This window comes from Diuraphis noxia, unplaced genomic scaffold (genome assembly GCF_037042655.1).
Source record: "Diuraphis noxia isolate RWA-SAM2 unplaced genomic scaffold, SU_Dnox_SAM2 contig0010, whole genome shotgun sequence".
NCBI classification, from domain to species: Eukaryota; Metazoa; Arthropoda; class Insecta; order Hemiptera; family Aphididae; genus Diuraphis; species Diuraphis noxia.
The window spans coordinates 2,771,962-2,797,036 of NW_028301720.1; the positions used below are offsets into that span (position 1 = coordinate 2,771,962).

The 25,075-nt window shown below is 28.6% G+C and overlaps 2 protein-coding genes across 2 annotated transcripts; one reads left to right on the top strand and one right to left on the bottom strand.

The window, feature by feature from the left end:
- Positions 1 to 23,382: 23,382 nt before the first annotated feature.
- On the top strand, positions 23,383 to 23,832 carry LOC149054164 (zinc finger BED domain-containing protein 5-like). Its single transcript, XM_089230617.1, has one exon. It carries the CDS (start codon positions 23,383 to 23,385, stop codon positions 23,830 to 23,832), a length of 450 nt encoding a protein of 149 aa, XP_089086743.1.
- A 190-nt stretch (positions 23,833 to 24,022) lies between these two features.
- On the bottom strand, positions 24,023 to 24,508 carry LOC107171775 (zinc finger BED domain-containing protein 5-like). Its single transcript, XM_015522031.2, has one exon. It carries the CDS (start codon positions 24,506 to 24,508, stop codon positions 24,023 to 24,025), a length of 486 nt encoding a protein of 161 aa, XP_015377517.2.
- Positions 24,509 to 25,075: the final 567 nt, after the last annotated feature.

Genomic DNA, 25,075 nt, shown 5'->3' on the forward strand with positions numbered 1-25,075 from the left:
AATTTTAGAATTCAATCCTATGTATAAAGTTTTATTGTTAAATGATTTAAAAACAATTTCTCAAGAAAAAAAGTATATTTTTAATTTTGAATCATGGCAATGTATTGAAGAAAGAAATATATCAGGAAAAACTATAAAACTCGATTTAACAACTCAATATCGAAGTCTTAATAGTCCTTTGTTTGCGGGTGTGGTATTTCAAATAAACAAGTTAAATACTCAAGAACATGATCCTTGTGAATTTGATCATTGTAATGTGAAAAATTTTAGGTTTGAAATAAATGGAAGACGTTATCCTGAAGAAACTCAAGATCTAGATTTTAAGAATGAAAAATATTGTGAGGCTTATGATAGTTTGATGGATTATAAAAAAACTTTTCATAAAACTCATCAAGAACTTCCTTTGATGTATAATGATCCAAACGATTTTAAAACATTTAGAACAATATATCTTGTAAACATGACTAGACAACCAACAAATAGTTCTGCAACTAAACAAAATATTATTTTACATGTGGATTTCAATGAAGATTTACCTAAAAGTACAATTTGCTATGTATTTTTCGTTAGAAATGATGAATTTTTATTTGATATTGAAAAAGGAACAATTGAAGAATCTTTTACTGATTAAATTAGATAATAGATTTACACTTCTTTTAAGAGAATTATGTTCATGTCTTTCTGACAACAATAATAGTATTCCACCTCTTTCTGGAATAAATTTTTGTGTTTTCAATAGAAATATTTCTATTGAAAAATAATTTTAATATTTATTTTGTTTTTCTTCAATTAGATCAAGATAAATAATAAAATCATCACAAAAATTAACAATATCACCATTTTGATCAAGAATATATATATTTATCTTTTGAATTGTTCTTACATTTACTTGTCTGTACATTATAGGATTACATCTTATAAAAAGATTATTTGAATCATAATAAAAAACAAACAAAAGTTCCTCTTCGATAACTTTTTCATCATGGATGAAACAGACTTTTCAATTATGTTGCAATGTACTTCTAATAATTGTTTATTTATATTATTATCTAATTTTTCAGAATCTCCTACATGTTTATATAAAAAATTATTATCAATACCTAAACTCAATTTTATATTTTCGTCTATCAAACAAGTATTTTTTGAAGTTAATTTAATAAAATTATTATCATTTAGTAATTTGATATTTGAAGGTAATATATCAATTTCAGTTTTATATATTTTATCAGATTTTTTTGTTTGGCTAAATATAACACCGTTTATATTTTTTTTAAAACATTGTGTATAAAAAATTTGTTTGTTTGATCCTGTTATTGTATATTCAATATCAGGACCTAGTTTCCATGAATCAGGCCATACCCTATTTATAGGGATTAAATATCCCATATAATCAAAACCTAAACAATTTGATAAATATTCATCAAAACTTAGACCGATTGAGGCTGTAATATTTAAAAAATCATCAATTAGTTCAAGACTTATTTTAGGAAAATCATAACAATTCATTAAATTTTCAATTTCATTTATTGTGTATATTCCTATTGGAATTTCAATCTTTGGTATTTCACCATTTCTACCTAATCTAATTATACATTCTTGATCTATATTTATATATTTTTCTTCAGAAGTAGGACAATACATTAAAGTATAACCAACTAATGAAAAATCAAATTCTGTATTTTCAAATCCTAAATTTTTTTTAAATTTTTCATCTAATTTATAATAACGAGGAGATTCAATTTGAATTTTTTTATTATTATAAGATAAGAATACCGGTTCAATTAATTTTTTTAAATATGAAATGCTATATATACCTTTTTTTATATATATTTCTCCATGTTCAATTTCTATTTTACAATCTGATTCAATATTAATCAAATTTAAACTTTTTAAATACATTGATTCGAGACCTATTTTAAATTTATTATTATCATTGAATTCTGGTTGTGGTAAATGAATATAACCATTTTTTTTTACTTTTATAAATACCATTTATAAAAGTTTATATATTTTTTTTTCTAATTTATTCAAAATCAATTAAATGCATTGATTTTCCTTTGTTTAATTTTTTCATTCCTTTATAAATAAGATTAAATTTTGTTTTCGAATTTTTATATAACGATATATTTTCATCTATCATTTCATCATTATCTAAATATCTATTTGGTAAAAATACTCTAATTTTTTTATCTAATACAACAGTTATTGTTTTACCATGCTCTGTATCAAAATATTCGAAAAAAGTCACCTCATATTTTTTTCCTTGTTCTAATGTACCTATTACAATATATGTTTTTATTTTATTTTATACCTAACAAAAAAGAAATTGCTGTGTATTCACATGACTTCTTGATTAATTTTGTTAATTACAATATGCAATAAAATAATGGTAGGTTTACTAAATGTTATGACTAAGCAGTGAATAGAAACATAACTTAGTACAATATGAACAGAATCATAGATGGACAAATAGTATGAACACATCAATTAAAAACAAACATACCTACTATATTATAAGGTTAACTGACACATAATTCACACGTTTAAACGTTTTTAGTATTAATATTTTAATCGCCGCTACATAAAAACGGTTTAAGTGCTGAAGTTTTTCCATTAGCCAGTACCTCGGTAGTATGTCCCAGTAGGTTAGGCGTTAGGCATTTATTTTATTTATTGATATCGATAAAAGTGTTTTTGAAAAACTGTGGTCTCTGGATATCGCTTAGTACCGTTAATCACTCCGCATCTTATATCTATGTGTACATCATATTATTAATTAATTATTATTAATAATAAAATTGTTAGTTGTAGGACTAGCTAAGTTATTACGGTGGCTCATTTAAATAACATAGCCACCTGAGATATTTTGCATTTTTTTTGAATTTTATTTTATTATTTTTTGTTATATTATTACTTAGTTCTTTTTTTAGTGAAGGTTGCTCCACCATCACTGAACACCAATCAGAGCTATATGCCTTTAGGTATTTGGATATCTCACAACGACGACAAATGATAATTGATAGGTACCTAACCATTTACGATCTTTTACCGTCTTCCATAATAAACCGTTTTCAAGAAAAAAAAAACCATTTAATTAAGCTATGTGTGTGTATACTGTATAGTATACAAAATAGTATATAATATAAAATAAGCCATTGGTTACACTAAATAAATTCCAATTCCTTAAAACATACAATATGTTGTCTTCAGTATTATTCAATAACCTATAGGCTACACAACTTCCAGCAGTAATTTGTTCAAACTTATGATGACATATACATATAATTGTAATATAAGTTAGGTTCGATTATATAAGTATATAAAAAAAATTTACTATATAGGAACACCTTGAATAAAAACACATATATAAAAGGAATATCTTTTATATTACTCATTTCATCAATGCAAATATAACAGAAACACAATAAAATAAATCATCATTGTATTAATACTTATTACTAATTTGTGACTAAACCATACTCGGTTAATCATAAGAATTTCTACACGGCATGCACACCATTTTATTTGTGATATTCATTAATTTCTTAATTCACTTAATACTTTATTATTATTCATCGTGAATTTCTAACTGATGTCACACACATGCATATACATATATATATAAATTCAAATTGATTAAATAACTAATTTTTGTTATCTTAAAATATAGTAAGTTTCATACACAAATTATTATAATTTCAAAAGCACATACCTACTATGGTCAATGTAACTGATTTTCAAATTCATTGTATATGTCTAATATTATGATTGATTTCTATGTATTGCTGTCAATGCACAAATTGGTTAATTAATTAGAATCATTATTTATTTTTTTTAATATAACTAATGAGTATAAGAATTGCAACGTTAAGTACAGCGTTTAATTTATGTATTTTAATATTGTTCAAAATGTCTATCAAATCATCAATGATCATATTTATCATTATTATTATTGTTATTCTATTAGGTAGTAGGTACTACTTATTAAAACTAAAATTGTAAAAGATTGTGATTGACATATAATATTATATAATATATAATAGCAATAGGATACATTACATTTAATTGATGTTTTATAGGCTACACATTTTATATGCATCTAACAACTATGTACTTAATTATCTATAAACAATAATAATGTTGTGATACACCAAACCAGGTGTCTATATAAATAATGTATAGCATTTATTATCAAGTTTATGGAACATTTTAATTTCACTTACTACGAACACGTCGTTCGCAACCAGACACCTACCTACCTAACCAGACCTACCTGGTTGCCTTAACCTTTTTATTCACTTGAGATTCGGCTTTAACATTTTCTCCTACAATAATACAATATCAGACTATCGACGTTAGGAGGTATGCCCAGCACACGTATACATTTTTACCAGTTGATAACTGAAAGCTAGACACACAATATTGTACTTTACGTTATGCGTGTATTCTTTTTGCACGCACAAAAGAACCGGGCATGCGACGTTACATGCATCCAATCCGCCATACGCGTATGTTCTATCCCGCACAGATTTGCATACAGTGATGATTGATAGCTAGACATTCGATTACAATTATTTGAATTATTCGTATTTCCTTACTGTATATACATTCAAAAAAGAACTGGGCATGCAGCAGGACACGGTATTACACCAGGGGGTCTATTCTCAAAGGTGTCGAAAACCACTTTCGATCAAAAATCGATCGTAAATTTCGTCTTTTACGATTTCCGCAAAAATTACTATTCTCAAACGTTTGCGACAGTTAGTTCGACAGTAATATTCGACAATTCACAACGACAGTGAATTACGTGTCGAAAACACTTTACGACAATCGTCACTTATCATTATTATTATATTTTGTTTAAACTTATAATTGGTGAAATTTATAATTTACAACCATGGCATTTGACCATGACTTGGAAGATTATATGCTAAATAACATCGGAAATATGGACATATTTAATATTATGAATATAGAAAATATACCAAGGCGCATTTTACTAGAAGAAGATTCATTTGTTGGTAATAATCATATTTATTTTTTTAACACAGATATATGAATATTAATATTGTTGCAAAAACATTAACTACTATTGACTATTGTACCTACTAATTTCAAGATATATGAACATAAGTAGGTATGTAATTTGTGATTTTCATAAAAAGAAATATGGTTTTAATCTTTAATTTTTCAGTTTTTGCTAATTTTTTTTTTTATACGGACCAAAGCCCTTTAACAAAGAAAGAAAAACAATAAAATATAAGAATTGACACAATATGAAAACTGATAGACATGTGATAATACAAAAAACAATTTTACAATACGATAAGAAATACAAAGATAACATTAAGTATATAAAACAAAACAAAGAAATAATAATTAGGCACTATGTTTTAAAAATAACAAAGTTTTAGATTTAAATACTTGATGAGACAATAAAAAAAAATCCAAGACTGTGGAGATTCTATTGGCATTAAAAATAGCTCTTGAGAAAAAAGAATTTTTTCCACTACCTATTTGTTTTAAAGTTAGGTATATGTAATAGATTTTATGAAAAATTTGGTATACCTGGTGTGATAGGAGTTATTGATGGGACTCACATAGCCATAGTATCTCCAAAGTCTGAGGACATTATTTAACCCGATCATGTATATGTCAACTGTAAAGGGTATCATAGCATTAACACATAATTGGTGAATCTATTTTAAAGTATAATCAACATTTGGAATTTAAAAATTTTTTTATACTGTGTAAAAGATTTGTGACTCTAATATGAAAATTTTAAATGTATGCGCAAAATTCCCTGGAAGCACACATGGCAGTCATATTTGGCGTGTTAGTCCTGTTTTAGGACTATTAAAACATTTACACTCAATTGGACATACTTTTTATTTTTTACTAGGTAGGTACACCAATTTAATTCAAATTACTAATTTTTTACTAATTTATTGGTTCTAGTAACTGTTGACTTTTTTATTTGTAATTTAAATAGGTGACTCTGGCCGGTATGGTTTAAGACCATGGCTATTGACATCACTTACAGAATATCAACCAAACACCCCAGAAGCTAGGTACAACACTTGGTTGGTGTAGAACAAGGTCACTGATAGAGCGGTATAATGGTGTTTTTAAAATGCGTTTTAGGTATTATTAAAATGTGATTATATATTTATATTACGGACCTTCCTTTGCATTTCTTTAGACTCATAGTGTTATAGTTATTATAATTTCAAAGTTCAAACTAACTACTAAGTACCTATAAGTATTAAGTATTATAAATACTTTAGGTTTAGATAGTATTTGGTAATTGGTATAATTTAATAATATTAATTAACTTTTGTTATCATTCAAATTAATGATAACAATTAAAAATGTCATGGAAAAAATATGATTTTATTCGACAGTCGAAAGTAATTTATTATATTCGAGATTCGACAGTTGTTTGAGAATACGATTGATCGAAAATATCTGATCGAATCGATATTAACGGTTGAATATTGTCAATCGAACCATATTGTTCGATTATCAGATTCGATACCTTTGAGAATAGACCCCCAGATGCGGAAAGACCGCTAGACACTCAAAGTCACAGTTTTCGGTATGACTTAACTTTTTGAATTTCCGGTGAAACGATTTTCACTTGACCACCACGACTATATTCGTAACGTCGCTCTCTTTTCTCTCTCTTACCGCTATCACTTTTCGTGTTTTCGCGCGGATTTTATCATTATTATTAGGTATATAATATATATTGACCATAAACTTTATTTCCTTCCTTCACTTATACCTACGCACGTAACGGTGTCTGCAATCCATCGCAAGTGGATTGCCTACCGGATATTATAGGATTCGCACATCGTCTGCGATCCGACGCAATCGGATTGCCTACCAAGTGATTTGATTACTGATATAGCTAGACAATCAAATACAGCTATCGACTCTACAATTTTTAACAACCAAATGCAGCAGACAAACGTAACAAATTTTCAGTCGTTATAAATACAGTTTAGGTCCCACGCGATTTCCCCCCCCCCCCAAATGTGTGTTTTAAAGCACTGAACACAAAAATCTTATTCCAAAATTCTCGATATACAACTAATCGCATTTCCTAATTGCTTATACAGTCAAAACAGAACAGGGCATGCGACAGGACACGGTATTAGTGTGTTACACCAGAAGAGGAAAGACCGCTAGACACTCAAAGTCACAGATTTCGGTTTGGCTTAATTTCTTTTTGAATTTCCGGTCACACGATTTCCGCTTGACCACCACGAAGGCGCCGGAGGTTAGGTTAGGTTAGGTTAGGTTATAGGTTTAAGATCCAAATTATATTCACATCGAATCTTAGATACTGAAAAGGAAATAAAAAAATCTAAAGGTGTTAAAAAAAATGTTGTGGAAAATAAAATATGTTTTAATGATTTTGAAAATTGTTTACTAACAAAAAAATCAAAATATGTTAAACAAAATTTATTCAGAACTAAGCTGCATGATATTTTTACTGTAGAACAAAACAAAAAAGCTTTAAGTGCTTATGATGATAAAAGATTTATTTTGGAAAATAGTATTGATACATTAGCTTGGGGACATTATAAAACAAATATAGATAGAAATGATTTTGTAAGCCATCTCAATACATTAATTAAAAATAAAAATAAAAAAGATTGAAAATATAATATATTAAAATATTTTACGATTGTATATTGCATTTCAATTTTAATTATTAATATCATAAGTTTTGCGAAAAACATTTTAATAATTATTGCATTTCAATTGTCTGATCTTTTTGCACATTGTTTTCTTTGTGATCTTTTACTGATAAAATAAAAGTGCGCCAGGAATGGTATATATATACTACTTATACTTATATTACTTATATGGCTAATATCACGCAATGCATAGAATTAAACATTATAAACACGTAGTTTAAGGTTAATATTTAATTATAATAGATTATAACTAACAGTTTTTTTTAAATCTTGTAAAATGGAATCTAGATTTAAAAAAAATAAAATCACACTTCTATTCTAAATTAATTTGAATATTTTATAAATATAAGATTAAAATTTAAATATATTTATGATGCAAATTATAAATCGTATAAAATTAAATAATTATTTAATATTAAATCAACTTACGTAGGTCTATAATAGATAGAGCATACACGATGATAATTAATAACAGTGTAATAATCTAATAATTATAAAATATTCATCAAATTTTATAATAAAAGTGGAAAATAATATGATTTATTAGAAATTTTTGCGATGAGATTTTCGGTAAATTATAAATTTCGAAACATAGTAATTACGGAAAAAAATCATTTAAACATTATTTGAAATAGAGTTTTATGTTATAACATATTCATACTTATATGTCTAATATCAGGCAATACATATCATTGAACATTACAAACACGTAGTTGAAGGTTTATATTTAATTATAATAAATTATAACTAAGAGCCTTTTTTTTTTTTAGAAACTTGGAATACTGAATGCTGGTATTTAAAAAAAGAACACTCTACTTATTTAAATTACTACAGGACAACCGACAGTTAAAGTAATCGAGCGCACGAGCGCTAGTGTCCGTAAGACAATTTACTAATGAGATAATTGATTTTTATTTTTCGGTATAAGCGATATTTATTGATAAAAGTTTATGGGCCAAGTTACCTTTTTTAGGGTATAAGTGACACTGATAAAAATTGTTATTACCAAGTGACAAACACGTGGTGCTTGGGACCCTCTATTATCGCTTATCACCTTTTATAATATTGATATTAATATTATGAGATTGTTTATCAAAATCAGTCACAGTATAATATATTTTATTTACTACACTTAATTTATTCATTTTTCGTGGTTTTTCATGGTTCTACACTAAAGATTGAAAGAACATCAGAAGGTAAATATAATAATATTATATATGAATCATTAGTAATATTGAAATTTAATTTCACATCAATTGTACACTGTAGTCGGTAGCTATTAATTAAAGTATACACTGTAAGTATATTATGGCATTGAATACAAACATTTAATGCTTCCAACCAAAGTTTTATATAAAACACATCTAGAAACTTATTTTATGCACTTATTATAACAATATTATATTTACATTATAGGTAACAGCCAGTGTTATAAATGTATTTATTTTAATAGATACTGTTATGTATTTTAAGAAGTGTTTTAAGTAATATATTGAAAAGTACTTATATTAAAATGCTTGTAAATATCTGTTTAAGTATTTAGATTTATTATCAAATAATTAATAATTATTACCAAAGTATAATGATTTTTATTAATAATTTTATAATTCTTTTACATAACTTTAAAAAATACAGAAAAAAGTGGTATTTTATAAATGTATTACCTACCTTAAATTAATTTGTATTAGATGTTAAAACAACTCATTGATATAATATTTTCAGTGGAAAGTATTTATTTTACTAATTTTAAGTTCTAGTATACATTTATTTTATTTTTTATTTGTTCCTTAACATTTTAAATATTTTTTCCAATTAAGACGTGTTCTATTACATTTTTTTAAACCTAATAATAACATTTATAACATTATGAGGAAAAAATACATCGCAGATTTGAAAAAGAAGTAGGTGTTTATTCAAACTAATAATATAATATTATTGCTATTTAAATAAGGGTACAAGCGCCCTTCATCACGTATGAAAAAACAAAAAAATCAGAGTTATGCGCCAAAAAATGGTAAGTTTAAAAAAAATTCATTGTGTTTTATAATTAACAAGATATTTCAGTATAACCAGTATCAAGCCATCAAGGTAGCATGACATCAAATGAAAATATACAATAACCTCATTCCTGGAGCTTAATTAAACACCAAAGCCCCAACGCCAAAGTTGAGAACACATGAAAATTTTGTATTTGCACTCCTGAAAAGTTGTAAAAATGTCGCTTGGCCCCTTCTTTCTTATATACCAGTCGATATGTCTACTATCAGGTCATGCATAGAATTAAACGTTATAAAAACGTAGTTTAAGGTTAATGTTTTTTGTTTTTATTGATTTAAAGCCCGGTAACTAAGGTCATTATATATAGGCCATTGCAGGTTGTGAGGTGGTACGGTAGGGGTTTATTTTGTGTATTGAGTTTGTAGGTTTTTTAAGCGGGTAGGGTTGTAACACGTCGTGTTTGTGTATGAGTGGCAAGGATATGTTGCTAAAAATCCCGGGAGGTCACCCATCTGGGAACTTGCAACTTCGGCCAGTACGTACACTCAGTGCGTTTCCACAGATTGATCGTACGGCCGCGCCTCACCAAGCCACGAAATATTTAATTATAATAGATTATAACTAATAGTTTTCTTTTTTTTAAATCTCGGAAAATTGAATGCATATAATTAAAAAATAAAATCACACTTCTTATCTAAATTATGTTGAATATTATAAGTATAAACATAAGATTAAACTTTAAATGTATTTAAGATTCATATTATAAATCGTGTAAAATTAAATAATTATTTAAAATTAAATCAACATACTTTGTTCTATAATCGACAGAGAATATTCGATGATAATTAAGAATAATATAATATATTTTATAATTATATAATAGGTATCCAATACATTTTATAATTAAAGTGATTTTTTGAAATGTTTGTGATGAATTTTCAAGTTTTTCGGTAGAATGTAAATTTCGAAACATATTAATTAGGGTAGAAAAATCATTTGAACTTAATTTGAAATAGAGTTCTTAGTTATAACATATTCATACTTATATGTCTACTATCAGACCATGCATAGAGATAGAATTAAACATTACAAACATGCAGTTTAAGATTAATATTTAATTAAAATAGGTTATATCTAACAGTTTTGTTTTTTAGAAAACCAGAAAGTTGAATGCAAAAACCTTAATCAGTTAACCTAGTCGGCCAACCTATCTTTGAATTTAATTATACTTTTTGTTTTATTGTGTCAATAAATGAACCATTACTAAAATTATTATTTTTCCATAAGCACTCAATAATTTTCAGGCATTTATATTTTTTTTTTGTCAATAATAAATGTGTTAGGATTGGTTAAAAAATTTTCAATTTTTGTTATACTGATCCCAAACAAAATGATTTTTTTTTATCTATTTTATAATATTATTATTTTTTTTTTTTAATTTTGAACGTAGTGAGTAATGTATTGATTTTACATGTTACATTAGGTCTGTCATCTCGTTTTGGAGTAGAAATAATGCTTTGATTTTTGACATCAGTACCTAACTCTTTGAAAAGTAAAATTTATATAGCAGGTAAGTATTTGGGTGGTCAAATGTAAAAAAAGTAGTTTTTAAAAGCTTCTGAAAAAAATGCTAAAAATGTAACGAAAAAACGGGAATTTTCACGCATAATCATTTTTCGACTTAATTGATTTTTTTATTTTACTGTATCTCAAATACGAATCATTGTAAATACTTGCAATTTTTACCAAATGTTTATATCTGCGTTATCCATTTTCGATTGAAATTTTTGATTGATATAAGTTTTTTTTTTTTAAATGCCTACAAAAATAAAATTGGCTACCCAAAAACTCTTTACTATTTAATTAAGTAGGTATATATAATTTATTATTCATATAAGATATGAATATTAATATAAGACAGTAACGACATTAACTATTAGAATATAAAGTATACCTACTCTAGAAATTAATACTCTCGAATAATATTTTTAAATTATAATTATAATTAAAATTGTTATTCTTGGTTGTTTAATATGTTATTTCATCCATATTTGAACTTAGAATAACTATAAAGTGAAACTGTGTTTGTACAGTTTTTAAATTTCTTTAGCAGCAGAATTAATTACTTACGCAGAAACTTGTTTTAAAATTTCAATCCTTAGTTATACATTTTAAATGTTTCATACATTTTTAATAAATAAAACATAGAACTTCAATTAAATAAATTTTATCAAAATTTGAACTTTAAATGGTTATAAAAAAAAAGTTCATATGTATTTTTAACATTTTCTAACTACTATTATGTAAACTTATGGGGAACCTTGTATTGTAAAATTGTAACTTAATATTTTTAATATTTTTTATCTATCATTGTAACAATATATTAGGAGTTTTGTACTATATTATGAAGCTTTTTTAGTTTAAGTTAGCTTTTTAAGTTTTTTTATTTACAAAAAATACTTAAAAGATCGAAATTAGAACTTAATTTTTTTCTGTTTTTCCCTGTACTTTTGAAAACTACTAGGAATTAAATTTGACCTCCTCGATGCACCAAAAATAGATACACTTTTCAATTGGGAAAGCTACTGAAGTTTAAAATCAAAGTATTATTTCGAAAACTTGTCGTGTAGACAGACGTACACACAAAAAAAACACATCATTGTAAAATCAACACATTCTTCGTTCCACTCAGAATTTAACACTTATCGTGGCATTACACTTAATAATATGTGAAAATGAACATCAAATCTCTGTGTCTATATCCCAGATAATCAGGTCTTTATTAAAGACCCGACAACTTTGATAAGAAATGCCCGTGATAACAATATAACAATGATAATGCGATAGCCGATAATTATTTAGCAGCTTTTACAATTTGTCTGCACCATTATTAAGATTAAATTATTATTAATATATAGTATCTGTAATCGCCGAAACCGATACTACGAATTGTGCGGTTGTCGAAAACGACTTGCGTTAAGTGTTGCAGGCTGGAGCGGGGACAGGTTACTCAATATGTACTTACAAGATAAAAGTTTAGGGTCGGAAACACGTATATTTTGCAATAAATAATTATAATTCAATTAGCGGGCGCCCAAAATAGTAATATCAACTTAAAACTAAATACCATAGCTCGTGAACAATAATTATATTTAAACAGCTCACTAACACGTGGGACTAAAACAAATAGATCTGACTACGGCTACTACGTGGTTCGGCGATTGCGTGGCTCGGCGATTGCGTGGCTCGGCGACTGCGGCGATCCTCGGTGCCGACCAATATAGGTCCCTCGCCGGAACAGCGACGGCGGACAAATCTTAAGCTCGTCGCTCGACGATGATGGACCATGGCTCCACGCGAGTAGTGTGAACGCGAAAATGAAATAATCAGTGTAATTCCGTGGAAAACACTAGCGATCACGTGGAGGTTAAAACGGAACACGCACACGGTGTAACTAAATGAGAGTAAAGACTCGAGGTGAGCTTAGCGTCGGACGTCGATCACGACGGACAAACAGGCGTGTTCAGGGGTGGATGGTGGTAGCCTCCACGTGGCCCTCCCTGCACGCGCTTGTAGATTTCCTGAAGACCCTTGTGTACGATGACAGACTACGAGCGTATCTAATATCACCACCAAGGCGCTGATACCCAGTAACAGACACAGTAATATGCAACCTTTAAACGGCCCTTTAAACGGCCCTTTTCAGGGCCATTCGACGCAGATATTAGGCCCATGCCTTAGGGTATGTCACCTAAATATTGAAGAACATTGAACAGACGCAAGAAGTGGCAAGAAACTACTGCTAGCTTAAACTTCACACACTCCAGTAGGAAAGCATGGAACTTAGTAATGAGGCTAGGTGTGGAGACCTCGAAGACAAATCTAACTGACAAAGTACGTCCTAACGATGTCGCAACTAAATTAATGAGAGTGGCTAAGACCAAAATGGACAAAGAACAAAAAACAGACATTAAGAAACGCTTACGGTCAAAAAAGAAGGAGATGGTAACAAGTGCAATCTACAGCTCGGATTTCTCTACAGAGGAGATTATAATAGTACTTAAAGAAATAAAACTGAATAAAGCAGCTGGGTTTGATGGTGTATATTCGGAAATGTTTAAGCATAGTGGCCATAAAACGCATGCATAGCTAGCTGCTTTCTGTAGTGACATCTTGAACACGGCGACTTTGCCGAAGTTATTCAAAAATACTAAAATCATTGCAATCCTTAAGCCAGGGAAACTGAGTACTGATGCATCAGCATCACACTATCGCCCGATCTCGCTACTAAGTACTATATATAAAATTCTTGAGAGACTGATTCTTAACCGAATCCAGCCAGAAATTGAAAAAAATATTACCAGTAGAACAGGCAGGATTCCGGACAAACCGTAGTTGTGCTGAACAAGTCCTTGCGCTAACTACCCTGATTAAAAAAGGTTTACATATAAACAATCTAAAAACAAATGTAGCATTCATTGACCTTACAGCAGCTTCTGACACGGTATGGAGACATGGACTATTATACAAGCTGGCTAACGTAATTCCCTGCAAAAAGATATTGACACTCGTAGAAAACATGCTAACCAATCGCAGATTCCAAGTTTTCATGGGGGATAAAAAGAGCAGGTGGAGAATATCCAACGATGGACTGCCGCAAGGCTCAGTGTTGCCGCTACGTTATTCAACCTTTATATCCATGACCTACCCATTACGTCTAGTTTTTAAATTTCAATATGCAGATGACATAGCTTTGGCTTACCAGTGCAAGGACATGGGTGCAAGGAGCGAAATGTTGACCAAGGACCTAAAAATAATGAGTGATTAATTTTATAAGTGGAGACTAAATCCCAACCCGTCCAAGACAGAAGTATGTGCTTTCCATCTGTACGAGAACAGACAAGCGGATCGCGAGCTTCAGGTACAGTTTAACAACACGATAATAAAACACAACCTCTCTCCTAAGTATCTAGGAGTGACCTTGGATCGATCTCTAACTTTTAAGAAGCATTTAGAAAATTTGCAGAAGAAGGTGAGATCAAGGATAAATCTTTTACATAAATTAGCTGGGACAGGATGGGGGTCAGATGCACACACATTAAGAATTGCATCCCTAGCACTAGTGTATTCTACGGCTGAATACTGTTCAGGTGCTTGGCTTAATGGCAAACACGTCAAAAAGATCGATGTGCAATTAAATAGTGTCATGCGAGTTATTAGTGGAGCGTTAAAGTCAACTCCCTTAGGATGGCTCCCAGTCCTGTCAAATATCTCTCCCCCCGATATTAGAAGAAAGCAAGCTCTGGTTAGATTAATTGTAAAACAGGGTCCGCTAAACAATTCTATGTTATCACAAATGCTGTGCAACACCCCACAAATACGTATACAATTTAGAAAACCTCCTTGGATCACTGCTCAACACCTTATTCTGACCAACTTAAATTCATCCACGGAATGGCGTACTGCATGGAATAATCTTACACTCGAGAATGCTGACTTAGTCGTTAACCCTACACAACCTCTGGAGGGTTTCAAACTACCCCGTCAAGAGTGGGTATCTTTAAACCGTATCAGAACCGGACATGGAAGGTGTGGTATTCTATGCACCAGTGGAAGCTTCGAGATAATCCTGCTTGCGATTGTGGAAATGCGGCTCAGACAATACAACACATTGTGTCAGACTATCCTAAAAGAAAATTCCAAGGTAAAATGAGTGATTTCTTTAGACTAACAAGTGAAGCTCTTGATTGGATAGCTACCTTAGAAATCAGACTGTAGAGAAAATATTGAACTACACAATAGATATTGTTATATTACCATCATTTTAGATAGACTATTTTTTATATGGATTTTTTTATTTTATTTTATTCTATTATTCTTATTTTATTCCGTGTTACAACTTTTTATATATATTATGTGTCAAAATATGCCATACGATAAATAAATAAATAAATCCGCGAATTTTATTATTGCACTCGGCGCAACTGGTACGGAATATTAATAAATATTGAATGTGGATATTATATACTTACATTTAATAATAAAAAAAAAAAATTATATTATATGGAAATTTTATGTAAACTAAATAAAGAAATAATGATGGGTAGAGGGATATATGTAGGTACCATTTTTGTATTAAACGAAAAATATTATAATCATTTTATAATCGTCGGAAATCTAAAAAATAATAATTCAGTTATATCAGTCTTCAATCGAAAATATAAAAATAAAAATGTTAATCATTTGTCACTAAAAAATCTAAAACTAAAAAAGTCCACAATTTTTCATTTAAAAACATAAACTATGACACTTCAGTCATATAAAAGTCTTTGCTAAACAAAAAATCTAAACAAAAAAAAAAGCGGGAAAGTGGGTATCGCTCTGCTGTACATTAGGTGGTGGGGTGGACCTCTGACTAGGGTAGGTTAGATTTGAATTCAATGATAGGTATCATTGTATACGAAAAACGATTCTGAACGGAGATGATTTATCAATCTAGGATATATTATATTTAAATATTGACATATATTCTATTTTGAAACAAATATTTTATTTTTCAATTAAGACGCATTTTGCATAAAGCATGATTAATCAATTTTTCCAAAAACATTGCATGTAGTTATCATAATTCATAATACCTTATATTATCATAGATATACATATACCGGGTTTGAAAATTATCTTGGCGAATCATTGCACGATTTCCTAAAAATTTAAAACTCAAACGCTCAAAACATTTTTCCTATAATAACGCTTCAAATTTCTTCTATAGCTATTTGAAGCAAAACTTATGGAAAAATTAGTGTTGAATTTTATAACCTTAGATATAAAAACAAACAATATTATGAATTTTGAACTACAAAATAATTTGCAAATATTCATGGTTTTGACGAATTTTTGTCAATATTTGAAATTCATATGCTAATAAAAATTTAATTTGAATTTCTGGTGGACATTTTTTTTGTGATAAAGATTGAAAAATGTATAAGGAATCTTGTATTAATATTTCAAATCTTAGATTTAAAAAGAAAATTTTTTATGAATTTCTAGCTTAAAACAATTTGGGAATTTTTGTGTTTTTTACGTATTTTGTCAAACTTCAAAATTTTAATGCTTATAAAAAAAAATTGTGACTATGAATTTCTTTTATTTTTTAACTGCCATTGCAAAAATATGTTAAGAGTATTGTATTAAATTTTCAAGATTTTCTACCCAAAAAATAAATTTTTGTCAATATTAATTTAAAAAAAAACTAATAATGATCGAAAATTGCAAATACCTATGTATAAAGTTCAACTTAAGTCGAACATTTTTGAAAATTGCATGGTGGATAGAATATACTTATAATATAAACATTCGGTGAAAATTTCATGTACCTATGGTCATTTGTTTTAAAGTTACATCAAAAACCAAAATTGATTTTGTCAAAAACTGATTGAGCGTAAAATTTCCCGTTTTCCCCTTAATTTTTAGTTTGTTTTTCTCGATTATTTAGAAAAGTATTAGATATACACCCCCCAAAGTACCAATTAGATTCATTTTTTGATCAAACGAAGTACTGAAGTCAAAAATCGAAGCACTTTTACTGCCCTAAAACGTGATGACAGACACAAAAAAAATTAAAAATTAAAAAATTAAATTAAGAACATAGATCATGGTAAAATCAATACATTCATCGCTCCACTCAGACATAGGCGTAGAATGGGGGGGGGGCTAAGGGGGCTATATTTTTTTTTGTTAAGCCCCCCTAAAATTCTTCTTAGCCCCTTGTGTAAAAATGAAATATTTTATACGTCCATGGTCCATGTACTATGAGAACTAAAGAATAATTGTTCTATTATTTATTTTTATTTTTATTTCCAAAGAATATTTTATTTGATAATTCAAATTTTAAATTATTCAGTTATTTATACATTATATTACATCGATATCATTAGCAATAATAAAATTTTGTTATAATATTATGTTATTTATATATTAAAATATGATATACACTGAATTTCCACTTAGTGTGATTTATGAATATGGCTAATAATCATCATTAGACTAGTATAATGTTATCGCCATCGTCTATCGATATTTCTGGGAATAATACTATTTAGGATAAAAATAGTCCAATTATAGGGGCAGCGATAGCGTTAACGAATAACGAGACTCCATTACGGATCGGTATGGGTAATGGTGAATCGGCCAGATATGTAAACATTAAACATTAAAGATTTAACAGTTACTTTTGTCTATTACACCGATTTTTTTATGTCAAAATAAGTTTTCACCGTATTCTGATTTCTGATCACGTGTTCTGTTTTATTGTTAATGTTTTTAAACAAAACATCAAATATTATTTTTTAAATACTACTTTTTTTTTATCGTAACGATGTTTAGTATATTTTTAATAACTTTAAGAAAAATATAAACCTGCCCGTTGAAAATCCTATTCAATCTTCGAGTGATCTTGATAAACATGCTGATGAAGAATATGAAGAAGACAATCCAAATTGTATTAACGTTGACAGTGCAGAGGAAGAATCTAGTCCAATAAAACTAATTGTACCAACTTGTATAGAGTCAAGTGATGTAAAAACTTTAGAATTAGATCTAGGAATTTTAGAATCTGGACCAAACCAACCAATTTTAAAAGTAAATATTAAAATATTTATTAATCTAATTTAATCATTAGATACCTAATACAAGATATTTTATTTATTAATTATTTTATTTAAAATGTTTAATTAATTGTCTGAAAAATATTTCATTAATTCATAAGAAATAGTATTTGGTAATGCATTCAAACATTAATTAGTAATTAACACTAAATTGAATTATATAAATGTAATAATTATAACTTATAAGGTACTTAATTAATAAAACTACCAAGTTTTCACATTAATTTTTTTCCCACAATTACTATTTTTCAGATCTATCCAAAAACTCTATTCGGAAAGCAAAATCGGTCATTTTCAGATAGCTATTTTAAGAAATATTCATGGTTAGAGTATAGCATTAAATTTGATGCTGTGTTTTGTTTTTGTTGCCGAATTTTTAATACAAATAATGTTTATATAGCTGATAATATTTTTACAAAAACTGGATTTAAAAATTGGAAAAAAGTAATATTGTATTTTTTTTTTTTTTACATAATATGCTATTTACTTAACACAATTAAAATGTTTGTTTTATATATTTAGCTAGGTGGTAATAATTCCAAGTTAATGAGTCATGAAAAATCAAAATGTCATTTAAAATGCATGGCAAATTGGTCTGGATATTTAAGTGCAAAATCTATTGGTAGTGTAATAAACCAAATTTCAGTAAAAAATAAAAAAGAAATTATAGAAAATCGAGACTATCTTAAACAAATTATTGATATTATTTTATACTTGATGCGTCAAGGGATTTCATTTAGAGGCCATGATGAAACAAAAGAGTCTTTAAACCAAGGTAATAAGGTACCTAATCTGTGTGTGGAATGTAGTATTTTATGTCTGATGTCTGTTTAGTTAATTATTATTTTGTTATTGCCTATTATATATTATGTTTTATTTAACAATTTGTTTTATACAATATTAGGTAATTTCAAAGAGGCCTGCCAGTTAATGGCTAAGCATGATATACAGTTCAAAATTAAACTAGAAAGTAAGTTTAATTTTACAAGTCCTGACATTCAAAATGAGTTGATAAATATTTGCAGTGAAGTTTTAAAAACTAATATTATTTCTCAAATAAAATCAGTTGGTTTTTTTGCTATAATGGTCGACGATGCCAGGTACTTGACACTACTTGTTCATATATTACCATTTTAACAGTCATTGGCTATTTGCTAAATTTTTTTTAATTTTTGAACTTAATTGGTTAAAGAATCAATACTAATAACTTAGCTTTTAATTATTATATAATTATAAAAATATAAAAATAATTTATTTTAATTTTAACTTTAAAGGTGTCGTAAATTAGAATATATGTCTATATGTGTGCGGTATGTAAACAATTTAGAAGTATATGAAAGATTCCTTGGTTTCATGGATGTGTCTGAAAAACAAGATGCACAGACACTTGTTAATACAATTTTTCAATTTCTTGAGCAATCAAATTTGGAAAATATACCTATATTTGCACAATCTTACGATGGAGCGAGTGTTATGAGTGATAAAAGAAATGGTGTCCAGAGTAAATTACAAGAACGATATGGGTGTGCTATTTATACACATTGCATGGCACATAGAATATGTTCTGAGTGACTCAGAATCTAAAATTTGAAATAATTATTCATCAGTTCATGACATTAGGCACTCACGCACATTTTTAAAATTTTTACAAAACCAATATTTTCCTACTCTATTATTTTTTAAACCATCAATTAAATAATAACCAATTTATCTTTAGAAGTCATTTGGTGTTGGTTAGGTAAATTAATAAATAATGTTTCATTTATTTCGTGGTTATGAGTATCACACATTTTATCCACATTCAATTTATCCATATCATTTATTTTTGAGTAAATAAATGATGGACACTTTTGTTTTGTTGTCCTAAATAATGTTGTGCAATAATGTATTATAAAACAAAACATATATATATATATATATATATATATACGTATACATAAATATATACTATTTAGAATACTATACATGTTTTTTTTTTTATATATTAGAGAAACCCGCGGCAACATAGGCCATTGGGAGTGGGGTGGTACGGTAGTGGTTATTTTTGTGTATTTGTTTGGAGGTTTTTAAGTTGGTAGGGTTTTAACATGTGTTTGTGTATGTGTGGCAAGGATATGTTGCTAAAAATCCCGGGAGGTTACCCATCCGGGAGCTAGCAACTGCGGCTGGTACGGTCTAACGTACGGCTACGGTGAGCCCAACGCTCAGTGCGTTTCTGCAGATTAAACGTACGACCGCGCCTCACCAAGCCACAAACATGTTTTTATTTTATTATAACCATGGATGCATGTGCCTATACTTTACAAAATAATATTTTAAGTTTATCATAGTTTTTTTTTTTTTTTTTTTACAGGTTTTTTTCGCTGCTTTTAGCAGAATCCATAAATTTTGCATTTTTGTAAACAATTAACGCTTGTTCAAATTGCTCAAAAGAGTTGAATTTGTCTCTTATTTGCAGAGCCTAAAAAAAGGTGGCCAAGGTAGATTTTCGATGTATTTAAATTTAATAAAAAATTACCTCATCGGTAACATCTTTATTACAGATTCATCTCATTTGCAAGTTTACCGTTTTATAGCATAAATAATAATTATGATATGATTTCTAAATAAAACGTATATATTATATTTATATATATATGAATGAATAATGTAATATTATGATTATATGATTCTAATATTGTATAATTTAGAAAGATGTATATTAATTATTGTATTATCATTGTTATACTGTAATCAAAGGCATTTCTCACGCACGCGTATTTCTTATCATAGCTATAGTTGTCTGGGATATAGACACAGCGGATATATTTTACAAGAATTTTAACTATTACTGTATAGGTCATCAATAATATAATTCAGCGGTTCCCAACCTTTTTTTCCTTCTGTACCCCTAAGCTTAATATTTTTCTAGATTGTACTCCTCTTTATATTTTTAAAAATTCTTCACATAACCACTCTTAAAACATTTAATTAAAAATAACAATAATATAATATAATATAGTAATGTATATTATGTATATATTTTTATATTGAGTAATAAAATGCATAAAAAAATTACTTATTTTACTTCTTTAATCACAAAAAATTTAAATGAAAACAATTAGTGAGATCCTTGACCTTGTTTCAAATTGCATAGTTTTTTTTAATATCAGATTCAAATGATGGGAGATATAATCTTAAATCTTGAGCTGCATTTAGTTTATTTCTATTTTTATTTTTAATAAAGATATATGAAGAAAACTCTCTTTCGACTAACTCCGTACTAGCAAATGGCAATAGGAACTCAATTGCCTTGTCAGAGAATCGCTCATATTCGTTTCTAATATCTACCCAAAAATTAATAAGTTGTTTTCTTTTAAACTCACTTTTTAAAGCTGTCACATGAATGTTCTATTAGGTTTTATTTTTCTACGATCGATAAAGATAAAGCTTTTTGAAAGGATTCTTTATTAAAATGATTTGAAATCCAATTGTTTTCTTTTTCAGGTTTGGAAAAGTATTTTTTGAATGATAATATTAACCCTTCCAGATGTTCAATTATTTTTTTCTAAATTTCCTGAGACATAACTAGCTTATTTTCAGATAGAAAATTGTGTAACGTTTCAAATACTTCAGGTTGGTCATTTTCAATACATACCCTCCAAAAATCTATTTTTTTTTAACCATTGATTTAATTTTATCCAAAACACTAAATATCGTTATTGAATTTTTTTGAATTGCTAAATTTAAATTGTTTTGTAAAAAAATATGAGATAAATACGCAAGCACCTGGAGTCAATTTCGGTCGTGTAGATTTGGAGATAATTGATAAGAATGATCTTCAAAAAATATTTGGACCTCATGTCTGAGTTCGAATAAACGTGCAAGTACCTTGCCACGGGATCGCCACCTTACTTCTGTGTGAAAAAGTAAACTTGAATGAGGACTCATCATGTCTTCACATAAAGCTTGAAATATTCTCGAATTTGTAGAGCTTGCTTTTATAAAATTAACTAATTTAACAGCTTCATCAAGTACGAGTTTTAGTTCCACTGGAAGGTTTTTAGATGCTAAACTTTGTCGATGAATTCAACAATGACCCCAGTTTATATTAGGAACTATTTTCATAACACGACCTCGAAGACCAGAATATATACCTGATATTGACTTTCCACCATCGGTACATAGTCCATAACAATTGGACCAATTAATACTCATTTTTTTGAAATAATAATCAATAGCATTTAATATGTGGCGAATGCCGGCGGACATTCTAGAACAGAGGTTCCTAAACTATGGGTCGCGACCCAAAAGTGGGTCGCGATTATACTTTTGGTGGGTCGCGCTATATTTTTAAATAATACAAAAATATAATCATCTATTACTTTTCGTTGATGTTCAAAGTTCAAATTCAGTTTTATCGTCAATCCTTATCTGTGAGTGTGACAATTACGAGTTTACCAGCGGCCGTGTCATATCGACACAATCAAATAAATAAAGAATAGTTATTGAAAATATAACGATTTACCTATCCGAAACAAATTAATAGATACGTGAATATCGTATGACGTCCAAAACTTTTGATTATTTTCAGTAACACGCGGCACATCGAATACGATACACGTACGCAGTTTTATATTAAATAGTACTTTTTGTTTTAAATAAATACATTTTTTTGTACTTTTGTACAACTATGGATAATTGGTTAAACAAAAAGTCAATGAGTCAAAGTCAAGAAGAAATAGAGACAATATCTGTGTCAACAGTTAAAAAAAGAAAATTAAATTATGATGAGCCTTCAACAAGTTCTTCGGAATTAAAACAAACTAACCAAAAAGCTACGTACGCTTCATATAAAATATGTTTACGAATTGCTCAAACTGTTAAGGCTCACACAATTGGTGAGTCTTTAATTTTAACAGCAATCAAAGACGCAGTCGAAATCTTGTTTGATAAAAATGTTTAAAAGAAGTTGAAAAGTTATCGCTTTCAAATAATACAGTGTCGCGTAGAATCGATGAAATTTCTGAATGGGTAGAAATAAACTGATTGAAAGAGTTAAATTGAGTAGATGGTTCTCATTACAGCTAGACGAATCCACAGATATCCAAGGCTTATCTCAGATGATTGTTTTCGTACGTTACATATGGATGAATGAATCTCACGGGGATTATTTGTGCTGTGAACCGATTATTCAAGGTACAAGTGATGACATTTTTAATACTCTTAATACCTATATAACAGCGAAAGGAATTGAATGGACGAAATGTGTCGGGTTATGTACGGACGACGCCCGAGCATTGTGTGGTAAGAACAGTAGTGTTATTACTAAAATTCGTGAAATTAACCCTAATTTGCCATGGATGCACGTATTTCGTGGCCGCCGTCACGAAGGTTCTCGAGTATCTATGCGCACCGTCACGTGTCGCCCCGAGAAAATTCTATCGGCGTATATAACACGCTTCGTCACCAGTTACTAGTTTAGTTGTTAGCTCTATTTCGTTAGTGTAGCTATTCACGTGTGTCTTGAGTTTTGTAATATAGTTTTGTTAGTTAGTTATTAGTGTAGTCGTGTATTTCTTTATATCCTTCCTACACCAATACGGCAATACCTACAAATATATCTTCACCAGTTGTGCGTTCAGACAATAAATGACAAAGCAAAACATTTTATTCGACTTCATTATTATTTAAATACCTTGCAATAACAAGTAAAACTGCGAAATTAGTAACATCGGTGCTTTCATCAACTTGAATAGTGAAAATTGTACTGTTTTTTATTCTATCTATCACTGTAAATTCAATATCTTCAGACATATCCCGAATTCGATGAGAAATTGTATTATTTGAAAGAGGAATACTGTTTATCTTTTTTACGTTCTCTTCTCCTAACATACACTGAACGGTATTTTTTTTACAAGGAGAAATAAAATTTTTAGCTATTGTATGATTCTTACCACATTTTGCAATACAATAACTAAGATGATAACTAGTTTCAATCGCGTTTTGGTTATTTTTATTAGCTGGCTTTATGTATGATGTCAAAATCGAGGTATTCTCATTATTTCTAGCTAAACTTCTAAAAAAATCACATTCTTTATTTTTATAATCTGCATGTCTTGTTTCTAAATGTCTCAAGAGCAGAGAAGGTTTCATGCAGCTATTCGACAATACTTCACCACACACAATACACTTAGATTTAGGATAGTCAAAATCTCCTACATATGAAAATCCATATTTTATATAATCATCAGTGTATTTTCTCTTTTTACTTTTTTGAAGAACTGAAGACTGTGCATTTTCTGTATGTTGTACCAAATCTTTAGCTAAATCTTGAGAAGTACTTGTTAAATGAATATTTTTCCAACTTGGTCTAGTTTTTTTATTGCACCAGTTTTTAATCATAATGCACTTATTTAAATTAAATTACAGAATATTAAGCAACCACCGAACAACAATTTGAAAACAATGGAAAATAACGATTTATAAAATATAAATAAGAAAAGTTTTCATACAATAATCACAGTTTGAAAGCAATCGACATCCTGATTCCTATATAAAATTAAGTTTTACCCGTGTGCACGAATGTGTGATAACAATTTAAGCCGGACGAAGTTCAATACACACCAACACCGCAATCTACCATATAATAATGTTATATAATCTATATTCTATAATAAGATAGTATTCTATACTCTGTAATCCACATCTATAAGATAATAA